General features: G+C 36.8%; 1 protein-coding gene across 2 annotated transcripts in view; it reads left to right on the top strand.

The window, feature by feature from the left end:
- TAPT1 (transmembrane anterior posterior transformation 1) overlaps positions 1 to 24035 on the top strand; it is a 69596-nt gene extending 45561 nt beyond the window's left edge. For both annotated transcript variants that reach the window (XM_037727952.1, XM_017498746.2), the window contains 7 exons: positions 6366 to 6446; positions 9709 to 9818; positions 11195 to 11254; positions 11638 to 11706; positions 15004 to 15080; positions 18849 to 19009; positions 21790 to 24035. In XM_037727952.1, coding sequence (XP_037583880.1) covers positions 6366 to 6446; positions 9709 to 9818; positions 11195 to 11254; positions 11638 to 11706; positions 15004 to 15080; positions 18849 to 19009; positions 21790 to 22019 — 788 coding nt within the window. In that variant the 3' untranslated portion in view covers positions 22020 to 24035. The remainder of the gene's footprint in view (positions 1 to 6365; positions 6447 to 9708; positions 9819 to 11194; positions 11255 to 11637; positions 11707 to 15003; positions 15081 to 18848; positions 19010 to 21789) is intronic.
- The last annotated feature ends 481 nt before the right edge of the window (positions 24036 to 24516 follow it).

Here is a 24516-nt window from a genome sequence, read left to right as displayed (position 1 = left end):
CCATATTCAAAATTAAAACTGAGAAGTTTTAATAAAAATATTACATGCTTACAAAAATAACATTTCAATAAAAAAAGATATTTTCTAAAACAAAATTTAGTGAGAAGAGTTTTTCAACAAGTAATGCTGGAACAGTTGAGTAAAGATTAAAAAAAAGAACTTTGGGTCCTCCCCTGCCCGAGAAAATTAATTCATAGGGGTTCCTAGCCCTAACCATAAATGCTAAAATTATAAAACTGCTAGAACAAAATACAAGATAATTTATTCACAATCTTGCTCTAGGCAAACATTTTTAGAGACCACCCAAAAAGTACTAACTATAAAACAAAAGAGAGAAACTGGACTTCTTCAAAATTAAAATGTATGCTCATAAAATTTAAAAAGTGAAAAGGCAAGCCACAGTACTAAGAGAAAAGATTTGAGGTGCATATATCTGACAAGGGATTTTTTTTTTTTTTCTGAACATATAACAAATTCTACCAATCAATAATGAAAGGACAATCCAGTTTTAAAATGGGGAAAAGACTTGAACAGACATTTCACAAAAGAAAAATCTATAGATATCCAATGAGCTCATGAAATGCCATTCAGCATTATTAGGGAAAATGTCATTGGAGAAATACAAAGTAAAGCCATAATGAGATAACACTGCACACCCTCCAGAATGACTGCTCATATAGCCTGATAGTGCCACAGTTAGTGAAGATATGGAGTAACTGGCACTCTCATGCATCGATGGTGTGTGTGTAAAGTATTACAGCTGCTCTGGAAAAGTTTTTGGCCATTTCTTATACAGTTAACTGTTCACCTGCCCTATATTTCAGCTCTGAGAACATATTTTCTCAGTAGAACTTATGCAAGAATTATGGCAGCTTTGTTCATACTAGCCAAAAACTGGAAACAACCCAAATATCTATCATTAGGAAAATAAGCAAATTGGATGTCCATACCATAGAATACCACTCAGCAATTAAAGATAAAAGAATGAATTCCTAGTATTTTCAACTATGCAGATCTCAAAAGAATTATGTTTAGCAGAAAAGCCAGAAACAAAAATGTACGTAATGTATGATTTCATTTACTTGAGGTTTATGATCAGACAAAATTTGTTTACAATGACAGAAATAAGTGAGGTTGCTTATTGGGGATGTGGATTTACTAGGGGGATTCAAAGAAGCTTTCTGGATGATGGAACTTCTATATTTTAATTAAGGGCTTGGTGTCACAAATTATACATTGATCAGAACTCATTGCATTGTATACTTAAGATCTGTGAATTTCACTGTATGTAAATTTTACCTGTATATTAGACAAGGAAAATAACGGCATATGAATATAGTAAAACAAATTATAGGAGATTTGAAAACTAGCAAGGAACAAAAACAGCAAGTGGACAAATGGAAAACTTGAACATAAAGCCTAGATGATTCTATAAGACCATGCTGGACTTGAATCTCAAAGCTCTGAGGGCAGTTCATATTCTTGCTGCTTATTAATGTTTCTCACCTTCAAGTGCAGACTGCCAAGTGTCCTGAAGTTGAAATGAAAGAGGAAGAAGGGAAGGGACTAAATTATAGAATACTTGGCTTCAATAGTTAACCATAGAGTAAATTGATTCAACTATAACAATTTCATTTGTTATAGAAACCATGTTTGTTTGTTTTTTTTAATTCATATTATTAGCCTCCTTGGGGTAAGTGCTCTTTATAGAGCCTTGAACTAGACATGCAGATCTTAAGTTTTAAGAGTTTTCAATTCTTGTGTATAAAAGCCTCAAAATTATGAGGAGGAAATTGTAAATGGTTTTTAACTTCATGGCCAGCATGTTAATGTAATTAATACCCCTTTTCATTTCTATAAATGGGTCCTCCAGAATTCCAGCCTCTTAGCTTAGAAAGATTAGGGATTCAATTGTTGAATTTTTAGAAAACACTGCAAAAAAAAAAAAATGATATGATCAAGTATGTATATCAGTTCACAAGAAATTCAGGACTTTATTTTGGCTTAAAATGGTTAGTACTTAGCACCAAAAAAAAGTATTACTTTTTGCTATAAGCAAAATAGCTCATGTTACAATGCAAGGTGGTCTGCATTGTATCCTTTAAGAATATTATAAGAAATAAGCTTTACCCTAAGGTAGATTTTAAAACCCTTCCCAAGTAAGAAAAAAAGAAATCTAGGCAATCTTGCTAACATTGCACGTAACATTCAGCTATTAAAAGGGAAAGATCTGGAGTCACCAAGAGCTGCTTTTTACTCTTGATAACAATATGTTGCCTCCTTCATATGCTTTAGTGGTAACTACTTGATGAGAGCCAGTCAGCAGAGATACTCATATCGGCTATTGTTTTCTTATAAATTTTCCTAGGAATTTTTTCTCCATCAGAAGTTGAGTTCCCAGATACGTAGTGTAAGGTTCAATCCTTCATGCTGGTTTAATATGGAAGACTTCATGGAGAAATCTGAGAGTAATTTTACCCCTTTCAGTGGTAGTTCACTGTATATTTTCTTTAGAGGAATTGCCTGAGGCAATGTGAAAAGTAATGTGATTAATAAAACCAGGCTTTTAACAGCTTATCCTTTTCTTCACTTCATTTTAACACAAGCACCAGCTGAGTGTCGAACCTCAGCCTTTCTAGTTTGCATTCTTGAGATGAAGAATTTTAGGTAGTTTTTTACCCATTGGTAATGTGAACTGTGCATATAGAAAGGTCCTTCAGGAGTTGAGTTATCTGAAGTAAGCTTTTTGCTCACTTGACACTCTTAGAAGCCAGCATACCTGCAATAAATGTGGATGTTTGTTGGAAATAGTCACTCATGTTATATTTAAAATGTGACTGCAAGTATGTTAAAGTATATCCCTTTTAATGGTAATACAGCAAGGAAAAAGCTTAATAATCTGAATATCAGAAACATTTTAAAAGCATTAATACCAGTGTTTTTAAGCTTCTTAATAAAGGGTTAGGAGAAAACGTTCCCATTTTCTTAGAAATTTTTATTTTTTTTTTTAATCAATGTAACAGTTCAATTTTAATCAGAACCCTGACTATTTTAAAGATGAGGTATGGTATAAATATGTTACTGATTGCATTATTTAATATATGTTAGATTATCAGTATCAGACTTTTATTTCTTTTAGTATCTTATTTTGGAGAAGCTTAAAATTTGGGTATTTTTAAGCTCAAATTTTAAAAGTCAAATCTTGATTTTATAATGTCTATATAAAACATTTAAATGTAAAAGTTGTGAAAGTGTAAAAATAAAACTTTTTAAAACATCTTCACATAACAGCCTCATTTTTATAGTTCGATATAGTTTTATATCTTCATCTTATCAAATAAAGATATAGTTATTTTTATGATATCACTTTTTAATCTTTAAGCTTACCATCCTTCACATCTTTCATCTTATAAAATTGTATTTATTTACCATGTTTATCAATTTCTATTAATCTCTATCATATTTTGAAATAGTCCGCCTTTCTAAGATCTGTTTTGGGCCAGGTTTAGTCTCTCACACCTGTAATCCCAGTACTTTGGGAGGCCAAGGCAGGCAGATCACCTGAGATCAGGAGTTCGAGACTGTCAGGGTCTTTCCCACAGACCCCAGCTGCACAACACATGAATAAATGCACTCAGACACAAATTTCCAGTGAACAAATGGGCTAGGGGGCTGTGAGCCACTCACAGAGAGAGATCGCAGCTACATGACACTACTTTGCTCTCTCCACATTTATAGATTTGATAACAGAGGCTCTAAGTCAACACACTTGTGGGAAAAGGTTAAAGGCCAGGTTCCAAGCCCAAAGCAAACACCATTATAAACACCATTATAGAGTAATCTCCCTGGTTGACCTACCCGCAAGAGGGCCATCCAGCTCTCAAGGGTTAGTTTTAAGACCATGTTAGTAAATAAGTTATTCAGATAAACTCCGCCACATAGCCTAGCTATTTGCTTTTCTTATTAACTAAATGTAAAGGGGATTTAGGCTGCTTTCAGCCGAAACTTCTACTGAAACTATGCAAAAACATCTCAGCCCTCCAAGAAGGTTTGTGATTATTCCTTAAAGCTATCTCTAATTTTTTTTTTTTCTTTTTAATATTTTTGCCACCACCCTGACTGAACTCCCACAGAGACCAGCCTGGCCAACATGGTGAAATCCTGTCTCTACTAAAAATACAAAAACTAGCCGGCATGGTGGTGCATCCCTGTAATCCCAGCTACTCCAGAGGGTGAGGCAGGAGACTTGCTTGAACCAGGAGGTAGAGGTTTCAGTGAGCTGAGATTGTGCCACTGCACTCCAGTCTGGGAGACAGATCAAGACTCTTGTCTCAAAATAATAAAAAATAAAATAAATATATTTAGCCATAGATATACCTTTAATAAGATAGGTTTTTCCCCTTTCATCAGTATCCTTTGAAATGAAATGATTTCAGATTTTCCCTGTACTTGGAGCTGCCATGTGTCCAAAAATCAAGTATAATCAATTTGAATTCTACGTTGGTTTTGCTTTGTTATATTAGAGTTTACAAAAAAAGTTACTTTGGCTCATTTCAAATAGTGTTTTAAATTTCTCAAGGCCATTTATTTTCATATAATTCTGTAATGAAGCAAGTCCATATTATATATTCATGTTTGGGAAGCATCAAAAAATAAATACATTTCTTTGTTAAATTCATTTATGAAAATGAGAAAGGACTTAGCACACATACAGGTATAGCTCTGTGAATAATTCTACAGAATTCCAATTACTGGCAAATTTATACCCCATGAATTAAGATCCACAGTTAACTCTAGTAACAAATAATATATCTTGTGTCAGACTTTGATGGAACTTATTCTAGGGCAGACTTTTCTTATTTCCTTTAACCTGTATCCTCTTTTGAAGTCACCGAATAAATTAAACATGTGATCTATAATGAGTCAAAACAGGTGCACCTGAAAACTGCACATGGACTTGCTCCAGATGTGCCCAACCTCCTAAGCATCTCAGTGCTTGGCACCTTGAGACTCACTGTGCCCTGAGCTCACGCTCCAAAACACAGTACTGCATAATGAATGGTGCTTCAGCTTTGTAAATAGGAAGCAAGTAGTGCCCACTGGACTTTGAGGGAGTGAAGACACAGCTCAAACCCATCAGTAATAAGGAGCTGAGCTACCCTGGGAAAGAAGGTATCAGCAGCTGACTGGAAGAGCTTAAAGATGTAGGGAAAGTACAGAGAATAAAGGCCAACTCACTTATAGAAAAGGAAGTTTTGCTGTGGAATAAAAGTTAGTATCATGTTGCTAGAGAATAATGGGGAAAGGTGAAAGTAAAAAAAGAAAAGCAAAGAAGGTCCCGTGAAGTACATCAGGATTAAAATGAAATTCAGAGCACTTATAGGAGGTGCACCATGGCTGAATGATATGGGTGAGGCTTGAAGCAATTACTGAGGTAGTGGGAAAGTAGGGAAATGACAGCAGAGTATAAAAAAGCTTTTGAGATGGGTTGTTATATGAGTGATTCTTTCTAGTCACAGCCCTCCCATTACATAGACACACATACATGGGTGTGCCACTCTTACTGCAGACAGATTTATTGTGTCCCCTTTCTTGATTACACAGTATCTTAGACTGTGAGAAAGTTAACAGCTTAAAAAGTGAAATGTGTACACTGGCCATTAGCAGGAATTCAGTGATTTGCTTTTATTAAATCCATTCCACCTAATCTCAGCACATAGTTATTAGTTTATGGGAAATACTATGAAGCCCAATTTGGGGTTATTTTCCCTCAAGTTCTACATACACCCTAAGAAATGCTATTGTAGTAGCAGAATTCTCTCAGCTAAAGGATTCATCAGTTCAGTAATTGTGTACTTACTATTTACCAGACTGGAAATAGTCTGGGATTTTATACAGGGATTTTGTTACCCAAAATCTTGTATTTTACTCCTTGCTTCTCTTTTTTCTTCTGTAAAATGGAAACAGTTGTCAGATGTCTCCAAAGACCATTGGAGGAATCTAGTGACCCAGTCTGGGCAGTTTGATGGTTTGAATACTTTTTGAAGTTTATAGAAAACTGGAATTTCCATACTAGAATTATGTTGGCAAAAGAAGTCAATGGCTTATCAAGGTAGCACCTGCCTATATATATACACACACATATATATATATATACACATGTATATAAAGTTGTATATTTTATAGACATTTATACATTAATAATTTCATCATGTTCTGGCTAAAAGAATTGTTTTATATATGTACTTTATTATGTTGTTTATATACACTATCTGCACGTTCATTTTACATTTCTTTTTTTTTTTTTTTTTTTTTTTTTTTTTTTTTTTTTTTTTTTCATATTTTTTTTTTTTTTTTTTTTTTAGATATTAAGGAACGATTCACAAATTATGTGCTTTTACTGATAGTGTGTCTAAGAAACATGGAACAGTTTTCTTGGAATCCAGGTAATTCACTCCTAACAAAACAGCGTCTTACAATTTTACTTCTAAGCCAAAATCATTCCTTTACCTGGAATAAAATGAATATTGCAGAAAACTTCAAAAGACTTTGGTTGTTTTACTGGTTGGGTATTGGAGAAATAATCATCTGCCACATAATGACCTTTCAGCCAACAACAGACCACATACACAACAGTGGTCCCATAAAATTCTAATGGACCTGAAAAATTCCTGTCACCTAATCTCCTAGTGTCCTTTTCTATGTTAAGACGTGTTTAGATACACTTACCATTGTGTTACAGTTGCCTACAGTATTCATTATGTAACATGCTGTACAGGTTTGTAGCCTAGGAGCAATAATTTATACCATATAGTCTGGGTATGTAGTTATACCATCTAGGTTTGTGTAAGTACCTTCTACGATGTTCACACAATGACAGAATTCCCTAACAACACATTTCTCAGAATGTATCCTGTTGCCGAGCGACCCATGACTGTACTGTTTCAGTAGAATAGATTGAGTATGTTTTCTGTGGTGTGGTGGGATGCTGTCGTTTCCCTTAAACTCACATTGGCTCTGTTGCTTTATACTCAGTAGGTGAGTATGCTCTGCTATACCTGGCAGCTCTGAGCCTCTCTGTTTTTAACGTTAGTGTGCTTTAGTTACCTAAATCCAAAAAGATCATTTTCATCTTAGGGATTGACCAGAAGAACCTTTGCCCTTCCCTAATGTTTGTCTTTTACCCATCAATTAGCATTTTAAATAGGGATAAATTAAACATAAAGTGGAAATTTTGCTACTTAGGTGCATCTCTAAAGTCAGGCTGACAGGAAATTGTCAAGATTCCATGAATTTTCATCATCCATTCAGTTACCAGACATTGAGTGTATGCTAGTTTCTAGGCACAAGGGCAGGCACTGACAAATGTGAGAAAAAAATAAATAAATAAGACATTTGTAGGACTTACAGGCTAATAGGGGAAATGGGTAATTATAATGCTGAAGTGAGCTGGGGGAAAATGATCAGTTTCTCAGGTATCTCAAGTAATTTATAGAGTTTTTGTTTGAATGTCTGATGTTTTTGTTGGAATTTCATTCTTAAGGGATGAGACCATGTTTGCATTTCATTTATTCCCAATATGTATGTTATAAGCATTTTTTATTATTAATTTAATTCATTGGTAATTTTTAACTACCTGCGAAAAAATCAGAAACATACAAAATGAGGTATATGCTCTTGGAGATACATTTTCAAAAGTTATTTTCATAGAGAAACCGTAGGATCTGACAGCAGCTTAAGTTCTAATCCAAAGGCTCCCTGGCTTGTGGTAGAAAAGCCTCTTCCTGCACACACACAGCTAGATTCTTTGTGTGCCATATTTCTTTAGTGCATGGTGCTATATTTCTTTATAACTAAGTCACCTAATGGTGTCCATGAAGGACAGAGTGGGTACGCATCACTGGTTCCAGTGGAGAGCACGTAGGATCAGCAATTCCCAAAGCAGAGTTGTTAAACCAAAGGACAAATAGTCCTTATGCCTCCTGGACAGCTGGATATTTGAAGTCATATTTTCATTTATACTATGACTTTTAATACATTATCTTGTCTCCTTTATTAGTACTATGGCAGATAGTATGATAAAAGGAGCACTAGCTTTTAACGATGAATTCACCTATTTCACCCCTTTTTTTAGGTTTATTAACATTTCTTTAAAAAAAACAAAATGCCATTTATGGAAGCTTGCTCTAAGTTCTCAGGGTCATTAGGAACATAAACAGTACTAGACCATTTTGTATGCCAGGCACATTGTTGTGCACCATTATATGTCATTTAGTTCTCATAATAATTAAGTGTAGGCACTTACTATCGTTTATCTTGTGGTTGAGGAAGCTGGAATTTATCTAATTAAGAAACTTGCCATTTGCCAGTGATGTAGATTCAAAAAAAAAAAAAAAACTTGCCCAAGGTCATATAGCAGTTAGTAGCAGAGCTGATTGGTGAAAGAGGTCCCTTGATTTCTAAAACCTAATGCGATGCCAGACTCACAGAAGCTGCTTGTACTGTCAGCCAGGATAGCCCAGCTATGTGGTCTCCATCCCACCCTCTGGCTACCTGGGTCTTGTGTTGCTGTGGGTCCTTGTCAGCATTTCTCCCTATTTTTTTTTGCTGTGTCCCACTCTTACATTCTTTTCCAAGTTCTTAGGAGATTGTCTGTGGGCCTGTTTTATCAGTTGCCTGGAACTGAGTTGGCATTTTAAAAAAAAATTTTTTTATTGATGTATAATAGATGTGCATAGTTTGGGTGTGCAAGTGATAATTTAATGCATTCATATAATTTGTGAAGATCAAATCAGTGTACTTGGGATATCCAGCACCTTAAATATTTGTCTTTTCTTTTTGTTAGAACTAGTCAAATTCTCTCTTCTACCTATTTTGAAATACACAGTAGATTATTGTAAACTACAGTTGCTCTGCTTATCTATCTAACACTAGGTCTTATTTGAATAGACATTTTAATAAATGTCATAATGGTGAGCAAATTTAACAGGTTAACATCTGTATGACAGCGAAACAAAGGACTGATCAATATCTTTAATTTGTATTGATCAAAGAAGGAGATTGTTCAGTTGACTGTAGCACATCTTTGCTAGCTATTTTCTGTCACATTGAGGCATCTATGGAATTAAAGAATTTTCTAAGGAACCTGCTTAATCTAGTCATCCCATCAGCATGTCAGCACATAGGCTTCATGAAGGCAGAGGCTCTCTGCTAAACCACGAGAACCTACATGTAAAGCAATGCTTGGAACATAGAAAGTACTGAATAAATATTTGAGTTTGTTGTTGTTGTTGTTTGAGATGGAGTCACTCTGTCACCCAGACTGGAGTGCAGTGGCGGGATCTTGGCTCACTGCATCCTCTACCTCCTGGGTTCAAGCAGTTCTCCTACCTCAGCCTCCTGAGTAGCTGGGACTACAGGTGCACACCACTATGCCCAGCTAATTTTTGTATTTTTACTAGAGACAGAGTTTTGCCATGTTGGCCAGGCTGGTCTCAAACTCCTGACCTCAGATGATCCAAAATGCTGGAATTACAGACTTGAGCTACCATGTTGGGCCTGAATAAATATTTGTTGAATGAAGTATCCTTTAACTTGATATAGTATAGCTCTTTTGATAAAGGTTATAATTGAATGCTAGTTCATCATTTACTGAAAATATTACATTTACTGAAAATATTTTATTGTTTTTCCGTTTTCTATTTGTAGATCATCTCTGGGTGTTGTTTCCAGATGTCTGTATGGTAATTGCATCAGAAATTGCCGTGGATATTGTAAAACATGCCTTTATCACCAAATTCAATGACATTACTGCAGATGTATGTATTTTGACATGGACTTCAATGTTTAAAGTTTACTTCTGCTGCTTAATTTTAAAAAGTTGTAGAATAATAGGGATTTCTTAATACTTTAAATTTAGTCAGAATTGTAATTGTTTCTAAAAATTATTACACTACTGAAAGTATTCTCTTATAGTAGGCAATGCTAATTCCATATCTTGGGGTAGAAGTACAGTGTCACTAACTCAAAATTATCTTTATAGTTAACACTGTCATAATCTGTTTAAAGACTTTAAAATCACATTGTTTCTATTTTAAAACTTAGACCATCAAAACTTTTCTCTCTGGCTAGGTTTTTTGTTTGTTTGTTTGTTTTCTGGCTAGGTCTAAAAAATTTTTTTTTAAATCGATATTTTTCCATGGTTATAAATAGGTTCCCGCTAAGTTTTAGAAGACAAGAGCCTTACATTTTTCTGGTGAAAGTGTTTGCTGAAACTTTGAGAAATTTTTATGCTCTAACCAGGTATTCTGGAGAATTTCTAGAAATAGATATGTGGGTATAGTTTTCTTGCATGTAAAATATAAGAAAGTTTCCTAATGTATTCCTCATTCCTACCTTAGTCCCAAAATAAATAGTAGTTTGGCAGTTTTCTAGATTGTACTGGGTGGTACTTATGACAGTCTCACTCTACTATTTGTTTTATTTCAAAAGGCAATTATTTAAAATAAAATACAGTTGTAACAGCTATGATTTGATTATGAGTTTTTGAATGTTTTAATATGCTTAAATGCAGTTTTGCACTTTTATGTAAAACACTGATAAAGTAATTTCACCATTTACTTTCTCAACTTTCTCAATGCAGAATGACTCTCTTTTCTTAGGATCATTTATTTAGCACCTGAAGTCAAAATTAATAGGCTTGATTGAAACACTTGTGCAATTTTTAGCAGAAATGAGAAGTCACAACTGCCTTCATATTTACAATGCTCCCTAATTTAGCTTTATATCTTTTTTGGCATTCATTTATCTAAGAAGGCTTTATTACGGTTAGATAAACAGTAATAATATTTTAAACTAATTTAAAATTTCAAAATTATTTATAGACATTACGCTACTTAACCTAGTCACTCTTTTCCAAATTCTAAACTCTCAGGATCATAATCATTGGATATTTATTCCTCTTTAAAAAGAAACCTTTCAAAGACCTATGAAGGTTAACAGTTCAGAGGAATTGAGGTTATATTCTACCTTTACTGTAGGAAAACAAATAGAGAAATTATGCCCAGATGACTGTTTGGTTATTAGCACTTGTTCCTGGTTAATTATTAAATGTTTTTCTTTATAAAGTCTTAAGTCTTTCCACATGATATATTTGTACTATGTTACTTAATATTTCATTCTTATTTGTCTTTAGGTCTACAGTGAATATAGAGCCAGTCTTGCTTTTGACCTTGTTAGCAGCCGACAGAAAAATGTGAGCATTTATCAGGGGCATAATCTGAAATTAACAAAGGCATAGTCTGTAATTAACTGAATAATGTTTAATTTAGCATGAAATATTGGCTAAAGGAAAGCTACATAAACTCTGTTTTCCACACTAAACATTTACAAATTAAGAAATAATAAAAAAAACTTAACATTACCTAGTGTATGATTTCTGCCGCATTTTAAGTTACTCAACTTTTTATTTAAGACTTGTGAGCATTTAGATTTCTACATCATTTTATAGGTCCCAGGTTCTGTTCTTGCTCCATAGCCCCACCTGTTTATAACATTTGCTGGCAATAAGTGAGTAGTACTTTTAAAGTGCTTTTTAAATCCCATAAATCTGAATCTTTTGCTTGTTTCTCTGTTCAGGCATATACTGATTACAGCGACTCTGTAGCACGGAGGATGGGCTTTATTCCTCTCCCACTAGCTGTTTTAGTAAGTGCATATTTTTTAATAGTTGTTGTAATGAAGTAGCCATTATTATAGAATATTCATAAATGGATTATTAATAAGATTGTTTTAAAAGGACTTGATATAAAAATTAAGGGTAAATAACTTGGGAGAAAATTTTTTTTTAATTATAGCAGTATCTTATATATCCAAATATCTGTTGGTTGGGCCATCCAATAGATAAGTGATGCTAAGCTGCTTTTATGTAAATGGCTTTCTAACAATGAGAATACTCTTTTTTGATTATTCATTTAGTAAAAATATTTTTTAATGGAATTATCTGAGCATGGGCATTAACGTGGCCACTGTAACACATATTGGTGGAAGTATAGATTAATCCAGTATTTCTACAGGGCAATGTGAGAGCATCATGCTTTTGGTCATTTCATTTCTAGGAATTACCCTAAGAAGATAGTTATAAAAGACACACAATAATTTATAGCCAAAGGTATGCATTCAGCGACATTTGTAATACAAATTTAGGAAAAAAAGAAATAGGTTAAATAAATTATGGTATGCCCAAATAAAGACATATTCTCTATCAATTGTAATTAATACTTTTTAAAAAGTCCAAACTTTTTGCAAGGAAAATCTCTGCTTTTATACTCAAGAAATGTGTATTAAAAAAAAAGAAAATACTACTGAAACTTACTAAATCAACCCTCAACAAGTCATCAACTTTGAATATTTTAATGAATTGCTCAGAACAGGCTTGCAAATAGTTTCTAGCCACATTAGACTATACTGTAATAATGTTAATTAAGAGAATTTGTTTAGCCTGGTGTGGTGTCATGGACCCATAGTCCTAGCTACTCAGGAGGCTGAGGCCAAAAAAAAAAAATTGCTGGCTGCACTTGTATTTGATTATGTTCCTTCTTGACCACCTATTCTAACATCAAAACAAATGCAACCAGTTGGGCGTGGTGGCTCACGCCTGTAATTCCAGCACTTGAAGGCTGAGGCAGACAGATCACCTGAGGTGGACAGATCACCTGAGGTGGACAGATCACCTGAGGTCAGGAGTTCAAGAACCAGCCTGGCTAACATGGTGAAACCCCATCTCTACTAAAAATACAAAAATTAGCTGGGTGTGGGTGGTGGGCACCTGTAATCCCAGCTACATGGGAGGCTATGGTAGGAGAATCACTTGAACCTGGGAGACGGAGGTTGCAGTGAGCTGAGATCATGCCACTGCACTGCAGCCTAGGCAAAAAGAGCAAGACTCCTCAAAAACAACAACAACAACAACAAAAACATAATGAAAAGGAAAAACAAATGCAACTGGCTTTTTTGCCAAAGGATATCTACTTTTCTTCTATAGCTACAGTCTCATGCAACTCAACTAAGAAATGTGTAAAGAAAATGAAGGTCATATCAGCTATCTTTTAGGCCAGCTTCCTTGACTTTTTCTAGATGACAGATGATTAATAGGCTTAATGCTATTTAAATTTCAGTATGACTTTCCAGATAACTACATCCCTAAACATTTTTAATTATGTGTTAATAGCTTGTTTATTATATAATAATATAGCTTTCTTTTGCTTGGGAAAAGGAACTCCTAGAATTTTGGAAAAATGGAAGCTTCTAAATAATAAAATTATTTCTTAAAGGCTTAAGAGATTGATAAAATAGAATATTAAATATTTCTGCATTTGTTTACTACAACTAGAAACATACAAGTGTAAGGATAAACCTAGATTGGCTGATTTTTTTTTTTCAAAGATTGGTTAAATGGTTGGATTTAAATATGATCCTGCTTTGCGAAATAATAATTGACTTATTTGTCTAGTAACTTGTCAGAAAATTCATACTTACTATGAACTTTTATGATTTCGTATTTAAAAATTGTTCTTCATTCTTTTATTCTTTAAATGAGTTTTTATGGCTGTTATACCAAAAGATTTATGAATGATTAATAATTGACAAAACACTTTTGGAACACCTCCAGTGTGCTGAAAGGGGGGGTTATATAATTTGTTCCTTCCACAGCACTTTGCTCACAGAACTTTGGCAGGCATCCAGGAGCCTTGACAAATATACCGAGGCCTCTGTGACAAGTTAATTCTTTAATCAAGGCACAAGGATGGCAATTTTTTCTTCTAAGTGTTACATTCCTAAAATGATTTTATATCCAAAAAAAGGAAGAGAAATTCTGTATTAAAGTCTCATGGAAATTAGACTTTGGGTAAAACTTACCTGATGTGCTAGATAGAAGTGAAGTTATTTAAGGCTTAAATGTGATCATTGGTTTGCCTTTCATATTAATGAACAAAATCCTAGAGTCATGTTAACTTCAGTCACAAATGCCTATACAGTAGACATTTCCCTGTTAGAGACTGAGACACAGCTGAGGGCTTTCATTCTCACTTTTCTCATAGTGAGAGTTTATTGAATATATGACAATCCATTGCCCCATCTCCTCCCAATTGTAAAGCATTTTAAAATTTACCATGATGTTTATTTAAGATACCTTAATAGACATTTGATAACTTGACATTACTGGATAAGGCCACTTCTCCCTAATTCTCTATTTCTCTTTTAACATATTGGGACAGCTGCACTTGTAATGTGCAGAAATTTTTCCTTAACTGATTCCACAAGAGTTATTCAGCAGACTTCTAAGGATAATGCTGTTATTCCTTTATTTCTGTGAAAGAAGTAAGAAAATGGATATTTAACTGTAACTATCCATAAGAGAGAAGTGCTTCAACGTTTAACTTTTTAATAGTGTTTCGTTTTTCTAAATACAAAACTTTTAAGGTTCCTTTTTCTCTGTGTTCTCTGTGAATTACTGGGGGTTCTTAAAAGAATCAAAGAAGAAAGGATGGGGTGGGGGCAGGGGAAGGAACAGGAATAAGGAAATGCCCACCAAATGATTCTGGCTCTGGTGTGAACGCATGTAGCAAGATGAAATCATTGGTACTTTAAAGAATAATATAAAAATCAGCTGATTTGCATATCTATGAGGTGTAAGTACATGTGTCATTCATGACCTTGATATAGGGCCAACCTCCGAGAGTCAACAAGAGTCAAACTGTTGCCTTAGCCACAGGCAACCCAGATTTGTCTGAACAAACCTAGATGTACCACAGAAGGTTTCACAAGCAGGCAGACTTTGATCCAAATCATCAAATCTGCCTTTTTTGATTTTTAGACAGAGGCCAGAGATGTATGCCTAAAATGTTAAAGTCAGCATGGAGAAATCTTTAAGTATTAACTAATAACTCTGTGGTTGTGTGTTCTGTTTGTGTGTTTTTGTTGTTTTGGTTTATTTCTGGCTAGCTCATCAGAGTTGTAACAAGCTCAATTAAAGTGCAAGGAATCCTGTCTTATGCCTGTGTCATACTCTTCTATTTTGGGTAAGATTATTCTTGAATATGTTTTTGGTTATACAGTAAAGCATAAATGCAAGATATAATGGAAGTTAATAGCATTCCAATCTTCTTGAATATGTTTTTGGTTATACAGTAAAGCATAAATGCAAGATATAATGGAAGTTAATAGCATTCCAATCATACTGCTACAAATCTATGCCTGGAGCTTCCTTTCAACAGCTATACCCCCAAGTGTATGACTCAGTTAGATTAACTACACTGCTATTTGGCAGTAGTATTAATAGTACTTTAGAGTTTATTTTAATTTTTAGCAAAATCTTAAAGACCTTTTTGCTTGAGACTTAGGTTTCACTCACATTTTCTTAGATGAATAAAAGTGTGCCATTGCAGACATGTTTTCACATTTGGAAACATCTTTAACCTTCTCATATATTTGCCACATTGAATTGTTCAGCACACTGTTAAGCCTGCATCACGTAAACCCAAAGGTAATGTACAAGTGTAGGTTTTCTCTCTGTGGCCAGCTGAATCCATCTGCAGGTTTGTTGGTCTCATGAGCTTACATTATGGTTGGGGGAGACAAACAGTAAATTAACAACTGAATTAAAATAAATGGTATGGAGAAAATAACAATATAAAATGATGATTTTGCCTCTGTTACTTTTCTCAAGAAGTGAAATGATAAAGTAAACAGACCTGGCTTTCAATTAACTTATTGAAAAATGAAACAGGAAACGTGTTCCACCCTCACTTAGGTGGGATGCGTCAGGAGCTTCACTCAGGGAAGGGTGGCTTGAGAGAGGTCAGACTTGAATACCTCCAGATGAAAAAGGGTGGAAGGTAAGAACAGCAGTCACAACTTGAGCAGTGGATTTGCTTAGTGTTCCCCTAGGACAAGGTCTGGTTTCCAGAGACATCCATGGTGTTCCAGTTCTGTGGTTTTTCTTAGTGTGTTTTCCACCACGTTGTTTTTTGCCCAGGGCTTAGCATACTACCAGGCACATGCGCAGGAAGCTTCTGTTGAAGTAGCATGGAAATAGACACTTACTGTCCAATTCCCACCTCTCCACCAAGTATCCTGAGTCGTGAGCCTGCTTCCCAGCTCCTGCAGTGCGTGGCTCAGGCCCTTGACCTGCAAAGCTGTGTTTAGGTCATGCAGCCAATTTCAGTGTTACACACAGCAGGATAAGGTTCTGATCACTCTGTACAGCATTGCCTATTTTTTGTCTGAATGAGTACATAAATGGTTTACTATGTTAAGGTAACTCCCTCTGTTTTTTGACATTAAAAAACATTAAGACCTTCCTTTTCTAATATAGATTGTCACATTGCCCCTCAAAGTTCTTAACATTGTGCTGTGTTTACCAAGGGATATTGCAGTAATCGCAATGAGAATAGTTGTTTGGCAATCTAATTACTCTAGTAGTTTTTACATAATAATCAAGAAGTGAAGCACGTATATGCTATTTGTGAAAACCTTTGTTTAGTTACAGTTACCTGTGCATAGTTCACCAAAGGGGATATGCTTTAATCTGAGTTACTTAGAATTCAGGGCACCTGTCTCCCCAGCCTCCAGAGTCACCTCCCTCCCCATGTTATGTTGCTTCACTTCTCCACTTGGATAGCACAGCCAGACAGATCTGCTCATTCACCTTTCTACTTCATTCGTCTACTCTAACACTCATCTCAGGGTAATTGCTAAATTATCCTCTTCTCCTTCAGAAGCTTTCTCAAAACTACCTTTTCCATGCCTTTATCAATTAACTCCACCAAGGAATCTGTCTTCAAAAAAAAAAAAAAAAAAAAAAGAATTCAGTTGAGCCTCCTGATATAAAATGTTGAGATTTTTCCCCACACCAAGCTGCTTCTCTTTCCCTCCAGACTCACTCTTGCCAGCTAAGGTGGGACTACTTGCCAGCCTCTGCCACTACTGCTCTGTCCAGTGCTCCTCACAGAGTGACTATTCAGCATCAGGGCCTGGACTGGTCTGGGGCTTGTCCAAAAAGAAGCCAGACAAGTGCCCTGCCTTGATGTCACAGAAATCCCAGACAACAACTAGAAAAGTCACTCAAAATTGACAGTTGGTAGGAATCGTTAGGAAGAAAAGCATAACAGTGTGAGGAGATGAACGGCAGAGGCAGACACAACTGCCTTAAGCATAACAGTGTGAGGAGATGAACGGCAGAGGCAGACACAACTGCCTTAGAGAGGGTGGGCAGGTTAGGCCTCTCTGGTGAGCTGGTGTTTCAGAAAGGAAGGGAGCTGTGCAGCTGCCTAGGAAGAGCATAGGCTCAGCAGAAGGGCACAGGGACACAGTCCTGATGGAGGAACAGCAGGTTTCAGCAGCTGCAGTAGTCCATGAGCACCCGTGGAGGAGGAGGGCCTGGGCAGGGGAGAGCACGAGAGGAGCTGAGCAGAAGATGGCATGGTGGCTCATGCCTGTAGCCCCAGCTCTTTGGGAGGCTGGAGTGGGTGCTTGAGCCCAAGAGTTTGAGACCAGCCTGGACAACATAGCAGGACCCCATCTCTACAAAAAAGAAAATTAGCTAGGCGTGGTAGCATAAGCCTGTGGTCCCAGCTGTGCAGGAGGCTTAGATGGGAGATTGCTTAAACCCAGGAGTTCAAGGCTGCAGTAGGTCTTGATCATGTCTCTGCACTGCAGATAGGTGACAGTGCAAGACTCTGTCTCTTGAAAACAAAACAAAACAAAAAAACAGCTTATTCACTGGCTATAAAACTAGCATTGAGGTTAGTGTGAGACTTTTTCTTCCCATAATTTTTTTCCACATTTATATTTAATCCCTTAAAATATTCATATTCTTTGACCCAGAAGTTTTCTTTCTGTACTTATAAGTTATCTAGGAATTTATTATCCTAAGGAAATAGAGATTTAATGTGTTTTCTTAATCAGAGACTTTTTAGTAGAAGCAAAATATTGAAAGTAATCTAAATCTCCAGAAATAGGAGTCGTTTGGGGCTTTGTTATTTCATAACCCATACAGTGAAATGTTATAAGGCCATTTAAAACAGTGTCACTAAGGAACATTAACTGATACAGAAAAAATATTCATGATACATTGTTATATAAATAACAACAATAGTAACAAAATTACTTGCCATTTCTATGTGCCAAGCACTGTTCTAAGCACCTTGCCTCACTGCTTTCCTTTCCATATTAGCTGGTTGAGTAACTTGCCTAGGTGCACACAGGTTCTAAGTAGCAGACTCAGGACCCACACAGACACACTTCACTCCAGGGTCCATGCTCTGCCTCCTGACTCAACTTGCCTACTGCCTTGTAAAATAAACCGTGTTTCAGCTCTCTGAGAAAAAAAAGTAAAAAAAAAAGAAGAAAAGAAATAGACCCTGTTTCTATACAGCAAGAAAGTAGAAATAGAAGTGTACTCAGAGAAGGCGACTGAAAGATAACATACTAAATGTCACAGTGATTATCATAAGGGTGTGGAATCATGTCATTTTCTTATTTTCTTTTTTGCTCATCTGCATGTGCTAAATGTATTTGTTGTGTAATAAAAGGATAAATGTTAAAATATTTAATACCAGGAAAAACTTCTAAGTGATAGAATTTCTTATAAGAGAACTAAGGAATTCCAAAGTTTTTCTTTGTGGCAAAGAATCCTCAGAAAACTCAAGATTGGTGTAAGGTCCTCTAACCTCTGACTTATCCCTGTCCCATGCCCCCCACCTTCTCCTTTGCCGTGGTAGTATATGGCGTTCACAGGGATTTAGATGAATTCCAATGGATGTGGTTTGTTTTCTTTCTGTTTTTAGGTTGATATCCCTGAAAGTACTAAATAGCATCGTGCTGTTGGGGAAATCGTGCCAGTATGTAAAGGAAGCCAAAATGGAAGAGAAGCTGTCAAATCCTCCCCCAAACAGCACTCCAGGCAAGCCGTCCAGTAAATCACAAAGCAAATGTAAACACTCTCCAGGTAGGTTTGGTCTCTTTCTTCACTTCCCTGAATCATATTCAAAGAGTTTAATCTTTGGTCAATGTTAAGCAACACTTTAAAGATTGGTTTCATTTTGCGTAGGTTTTCAGGTCTTTTAATGGTTGTGTTTTAGATCCCATACTCTATATACCTGGCCTAGTGCTCTGAGTTTTTCTGTTTACTCATTCGCTGTTCACTATTAAGCTCCTGTGACATGCCGGCTCCAGTGGATACAGCAGTAGGGTGGAAAGGCAATTCTCTGCTCCCATGGAGCTTGTTTTAGATTGTCAGGAAGAAGGGTAGTGAGAAGTCAATATGCACCATGTCAGGTGGCCTGGGGGGGGGGGTACTGCAGAGAAAACAAAAGCAGGACGGGGAAAGGGAAGTACAACAGTGAGTTGGGTGCTCCCCCAAGTGTGAGGAGATGGCACTGCTCAGAGTCCTGGAGCCTGAGAATAGCAAAGCCAGCGTCTCAGAGCACTTCCCGGGCAGAGGCCCAGCACACCCAGCGAAGGCACCAAGGCAGGAAGGTGCTTGGTGCATCAAAAGACAGTAAAAGCCAGGTGGCTGCCATGGCCCAGTCCCAGGGAAAAGAACTGGAATAGGGGTCTTGGGGGCCATGGAGGGCTGCAGGCTGTTATGAGGACCTTGACTTTGACTCCAGGTGGGAAGGGGGCTGTTGCAGGGCTTTGAGTGGAGCGGTGGCATGGTATAGCTCACATTTATTTAAAAGGATTATTCTTAACCTTTGCGGAAAATGAACTCCAGAGGGGTGGGCCCAGAGGCAGGGGCCAGAGAGGCAGCTGCCTGGCGAGGAGCAAGGTAGGTGGTGTGAGCAGGGTGACCTGGCCAGGTTCTGAATAGACCTGGGAGGTTTGCATGAACTATTTGTTGATGAGGAAGTTATGCAGTGTGAGAAGAGGGGAGTTCAGGATGATTCCAAGTTTTCTGGGTTGGAAGATTTGGAGGAAGACCTGGGACGCTGATTAATTTTTATTGTTAGATGGCAGTTCCCTGTTCACAAAGGTATTTGTTCATATGACTTTTAGTTTAAATGGCTTATTTTTAAATGTGTGGAACAACTGTGTGCCAGGTAATAGAGGAGATGCTAAAGATAGATAAGTAAAGGATGCCCTTCAAGGTTTCGTGTAACTATAGGGGTCCACATAGGTGAGTAGAGGGTTTAGAGGGAGAGGAGAGGGCTCTTCTAAACTAAAGCTTGAAGGATGAAACTGGCCCAAGGAAGGCTGGTGGAAAGGACAGTCCAGAAGGGCCAGCACGAGTTAGATCATGGAGGCCTGGAAAAGCATCTAGAGAACTAGCAGCTTAATATTGCAGGTGTGGAGTGTGCTTCAGAAAGAGGGAGGAGAAGAGAGTTGGGCTGGACTGGAGTCCTACCTGAAAGGGGGACTGTGCTCATCGCGTGTACTAAATAGGGAGCAAAAATAAAGGAAAAAAACAATGTGTATAATCATTGGGAAGTAATTATTTTCATTATGAGAACATAGAAGGACTATTAGTAATAAGGATTGCATTTTTTTCAACCAACTAGGTAATTCACAATGGGGCCTGTACGGGTTCTGTTAGTTAAGAAATTAGGCCATGCATGGTGGCACCCACCTTTAATAATCTCAGCACTTTGGGAGGCTGAAGCAGAAGCAGTGCTTGAGCCCTGGAGTTTGAGACCAGCCTGGGCAACCTAGTGAGTCCCGTCTCTACAAAAAATATAAGAAGAGATGAATAAGCATCAGACGTGCTTTCAGGGAGGATCCAGTCTAATGGGGATAAAAGCCTTAAGCACGTACTGCAGGGCCAGGCCATTGACTCAGGGGTCATGTTATGTGAAGTGTATTCAGGACAAGGGTCTGAGTGTTTGCACAGAATGTCTTAGAGGTCAGGAGAACACAGACTAGAAACCATTCAGGAGGGTGTTGAAGTCAAGCTGGAGAGAGGGAAGGGGCCGTCTCTCAAGGCTGCATCAGACTTGTCACAAAAAAGAGACAAAAGATAGCAGTCCTGGGGTTGGAGGCAGGAGAGTGAGATTACTGCAGGAGACCTGGGTGTGTCATTACCTCCATCATGGCAGTGGTGTGACCAGGTGTATGCACATGTCGGAACTCATCAGATTACACATGTTAAATGTGAACAGCTGATGATGTGTCTTTTTTTGCCTCAAAGAAGCTGTTCTTACAAGTATTGAATGTGTGATTCAGATGAGTTACTCCAGGCCCCAGCCCAGCTGTCCCCAAAGCCAGGCTCCAGGATCTCTGTGGCCTAAAATAAACATTGGGGGTTTTGTTTATTTGTTCGTTTTTACCTCTGGTTTGGACTTCCCAGAAATAATTATGCTAATCCAACTGTAGCGGAAGTGACTGCAGATAACAAGTGGAATGTATCAGAGTCTTCTTGGCCCACTCCCTGATGTTCTCAATAGGAGCAAATGTTAATTTTTCAGGACTGGCAACAGTCATGTTAGGTGTTGATTATATAGAGAGAAACTGTAATGTAGGAGTTGTGATCTTTTCACAGTTGGGTGATGGCATTGTTTGTGTGATACAAGCAATGTAATGTACCCTTCCATAAAACTGAACAGATGATTCACCTCTAAGTTTTATTATAAAAGATGGCTGCTTATACAACATGCTATTTGGTTATCATTTGCTTTATCTAAAAGCATGTATAATGGGCACTCTTTTCAGCACCACTATATTGGTAAGTTTGTATTTATTATGAATTGGGGAAAATGTTTTCTCTAATTTAATGGATCCATTTTATCACAGGCCTTTCCACAGAAGAAAACCTGTCTGCCTCTGTCACCAACCAGCCTGTTCATCAAAAGGAAAATGTCACACCATTACTTGTTACAAGCAATTCAGATCAGTTTTTGACAACTCCAGATGGTGACGAGAAGGACATAACGCAGGACAATTCTGAATTAAAACACAGATCCTCAAAGAAAGATTTGTTAGAGATAGACAGGTTCACAATTTGCGGAAACCGAATTGACTAAATCTGTGGCTCCGTGTGCTGAAGAAGCTGGGTCCTGCGGCAGCAAGTGCTGTGTTGCCAGGATGGACAGATGCTAAACATGGCACTTAAATATTTATTTAAAAACTTAAATTATTATTGGCAAGCAAATCTTAGTATCTTTCTTCCAGTAATGTGGTCTGGCTGAGGGTCAGATCACAGGACAGGAGCAACCTCCAGCCTTGACTCTCTGGGAAACTTGATGGATTATAAAACTTCCTCCTGCTTGGCCAGGCAGCAGTGTCACTTCTGGGACCTAACCAAGGCAACATCAAAATCTGTTTTGCTTTGTCAATCTGGGCTTCCAGAATGTTGAATTTGCCTCAAGGCCTCTTCAGTATAGGGAAATACCTGGAAAACTGTGAGGCTTTTACCATGACGTTACCTTTCCAGTCTGATACTATTTTCACAAACAGTTTTCAAACTTTACTTCATCTGCCAAAGCATTAAAAAAAATATTAAACATAAGTCAAGATAAATGTTCTTACCACCAGAATAATCCTTAAAGATGTATCTTAATTAATCAGAATAAAAGGCTACCTTACATAAGACATGGTGAATAGTAGCACTTTGTAGGATAAACAAATGTTAAACCAGTTCATCTATTTTAAAATAATTAAGGAAGGCTATGCATTACTGGGAAAAATCCTTCATAATTTTTCAGTTTATTCTTTAAAGCAAAATGTGAACTGTATGTCATTTAATTGCAGTGGATAAAATACAATTGATTTCCTTACAAAAGGGCACTTTTTATACCAGGGAAGCAGAGCAGTGTTAACTTTAAGGTATACTTAACTGGTTTCGCTTTAAAACTAATTGCTTCATAAATTATTACAGCTAAAAGGATTTGGTGTTGAACAGGCTAAATTATCAATGTACAAAATTCAAAACTGTCAACTGTAAAGTAAATGCTCCAAGTGTATTAGGCAGCATCATCTTGCTTGGGCTTGTCAAATGCATCACTCCTTCTGTTTGGGTTGACAGTCAACAGTGGGTGTGGCTGTGCTGGAGCAGGGTGTGTGTTCTGTGGGAGGGTGTCTGTGGGGATGTGACTGTCAGGGTGGGCCTGTGCTGGGGGCTGGAGCAGACCCCAGTCTGGAGAGGATTTTGTGTGGAGGTAAATGGGATATTTGAGGTGTATAGTTGGCTATCAGTGTGGGGAGACATCTGTGTATGGCTGTTGGGAACAGCAACCAAAAGGTGCTTTTTGGTTTTGAGATCAAGATTCTGTTTCCACTTAATTACTAGTTTGTGGCCTACATAATAGTTCAGGTTATTTCCCATCCCATTTTATCTTGAGAATCCTGTTTGCATTTCTGTAAAACTTCTACAACTTCTGATTTCAGAACTGTCCAGAAGATGGTACTGTTAACTGTTATTTCCTTTGATGTTTTGATTTTGAAGTTTAGCTCTCATGCAGATGTTTCAGGCATGTATATACAGAAGGCAAATTTTAGGTGATTTGTCTGTTTCTTGGATGAAATATAAAGCAAGCTTTAATGTTTTGACTTGTTCGTTTGAAATACAAAAAAAGTAAGTGAATTTTGATGTTTTGCATTAACTAAGAAATCTGAAGATAAAACTTGATATTGTATGGACATGCCTTTGTGAAACCAGGAAGTATTTTATGTTAAAAATGAAAAAATCTTTTAATTGCTTTGTGTGTGTTTTAGTGGAGCCCCATTTTAGAATTACTATTTTTTTCCATCTCCCTTTACCAACAAAAGGAACAACGCCACTGTGAATGGAATAGTTTGGGGAAAGCTTTGCTAAACACAGCCCTGATTTCAGAACAGGAATATGGTTTGGATAGATCTTCAATTCCGCTTGAATTCTGTTACTATGCTGTCATTTTCGGAAGATTTCCATTCCTTTGCAGAAGCTGTTGGGAGTTCTGGATTATGTTCATTTCTTCTGTTATAATGGCATTCAATACTAATTTTATAAGTGCATCTTGTGTGAAACTCAATAAATTCAATTTTGTAATCTTTTTTAAAAAGGTCACTGAATTTATTTTAATACTTACTATTCGGTGGAGTGGATTTCCTACTCTGTAGTAGGAATTTATTTGTAATTCATAAGTGATAGCAGTATCTTAATTTGAATTATTGTTTTGGTCTTAATGGTGGCAAAATGTTTTATTTTGTCTTTGGAAAAAATAGGTTGGGTCTTGATTATAGACCGTTTAATATTTCTCAGCAAATGATGGTATTTGCATTTTACACGTGTTTTGAATGTCACACAAAATATTTTTCACCTCTGGGAGTCAAGTTCAAGATGGTGTTTTGGTTTTTAAAAAAATCTGATTAAGGCACAGCATAGGCCAGACCCTTCTTAGATTTTCCTTTAGAATAAGTATAAAGACCAAGTGTCATTGATGCTTGCCCAGATTTTCTTGTGAACTTTGGCCAGTATTTAGACTTTATATTCATTATACACAAAGTGAAAGAAAGTTGCTACGATTAGGTCATCAAAATATA

This window comes from Cebus imitator, unplaced genomic scaffold, assembly GCF_001604975.1.
Source record: "Cebus imitator isolate Cc_AM_T3 unplaced genomic scaffold, Cebus_imitator-1.0 Scaffold249, whole genome shotgun sequence".
NCBI classification, from domain to species: Eukaryota; Metazoa; Chordata; class Mammalia; order Primates; family Cebidae; genus Cebus; species Cebus imitator.
Note: the sequence above shows the minus strand (reverse complement) of the source record. Positions and strands in the feature narration are given on the sequence as shown.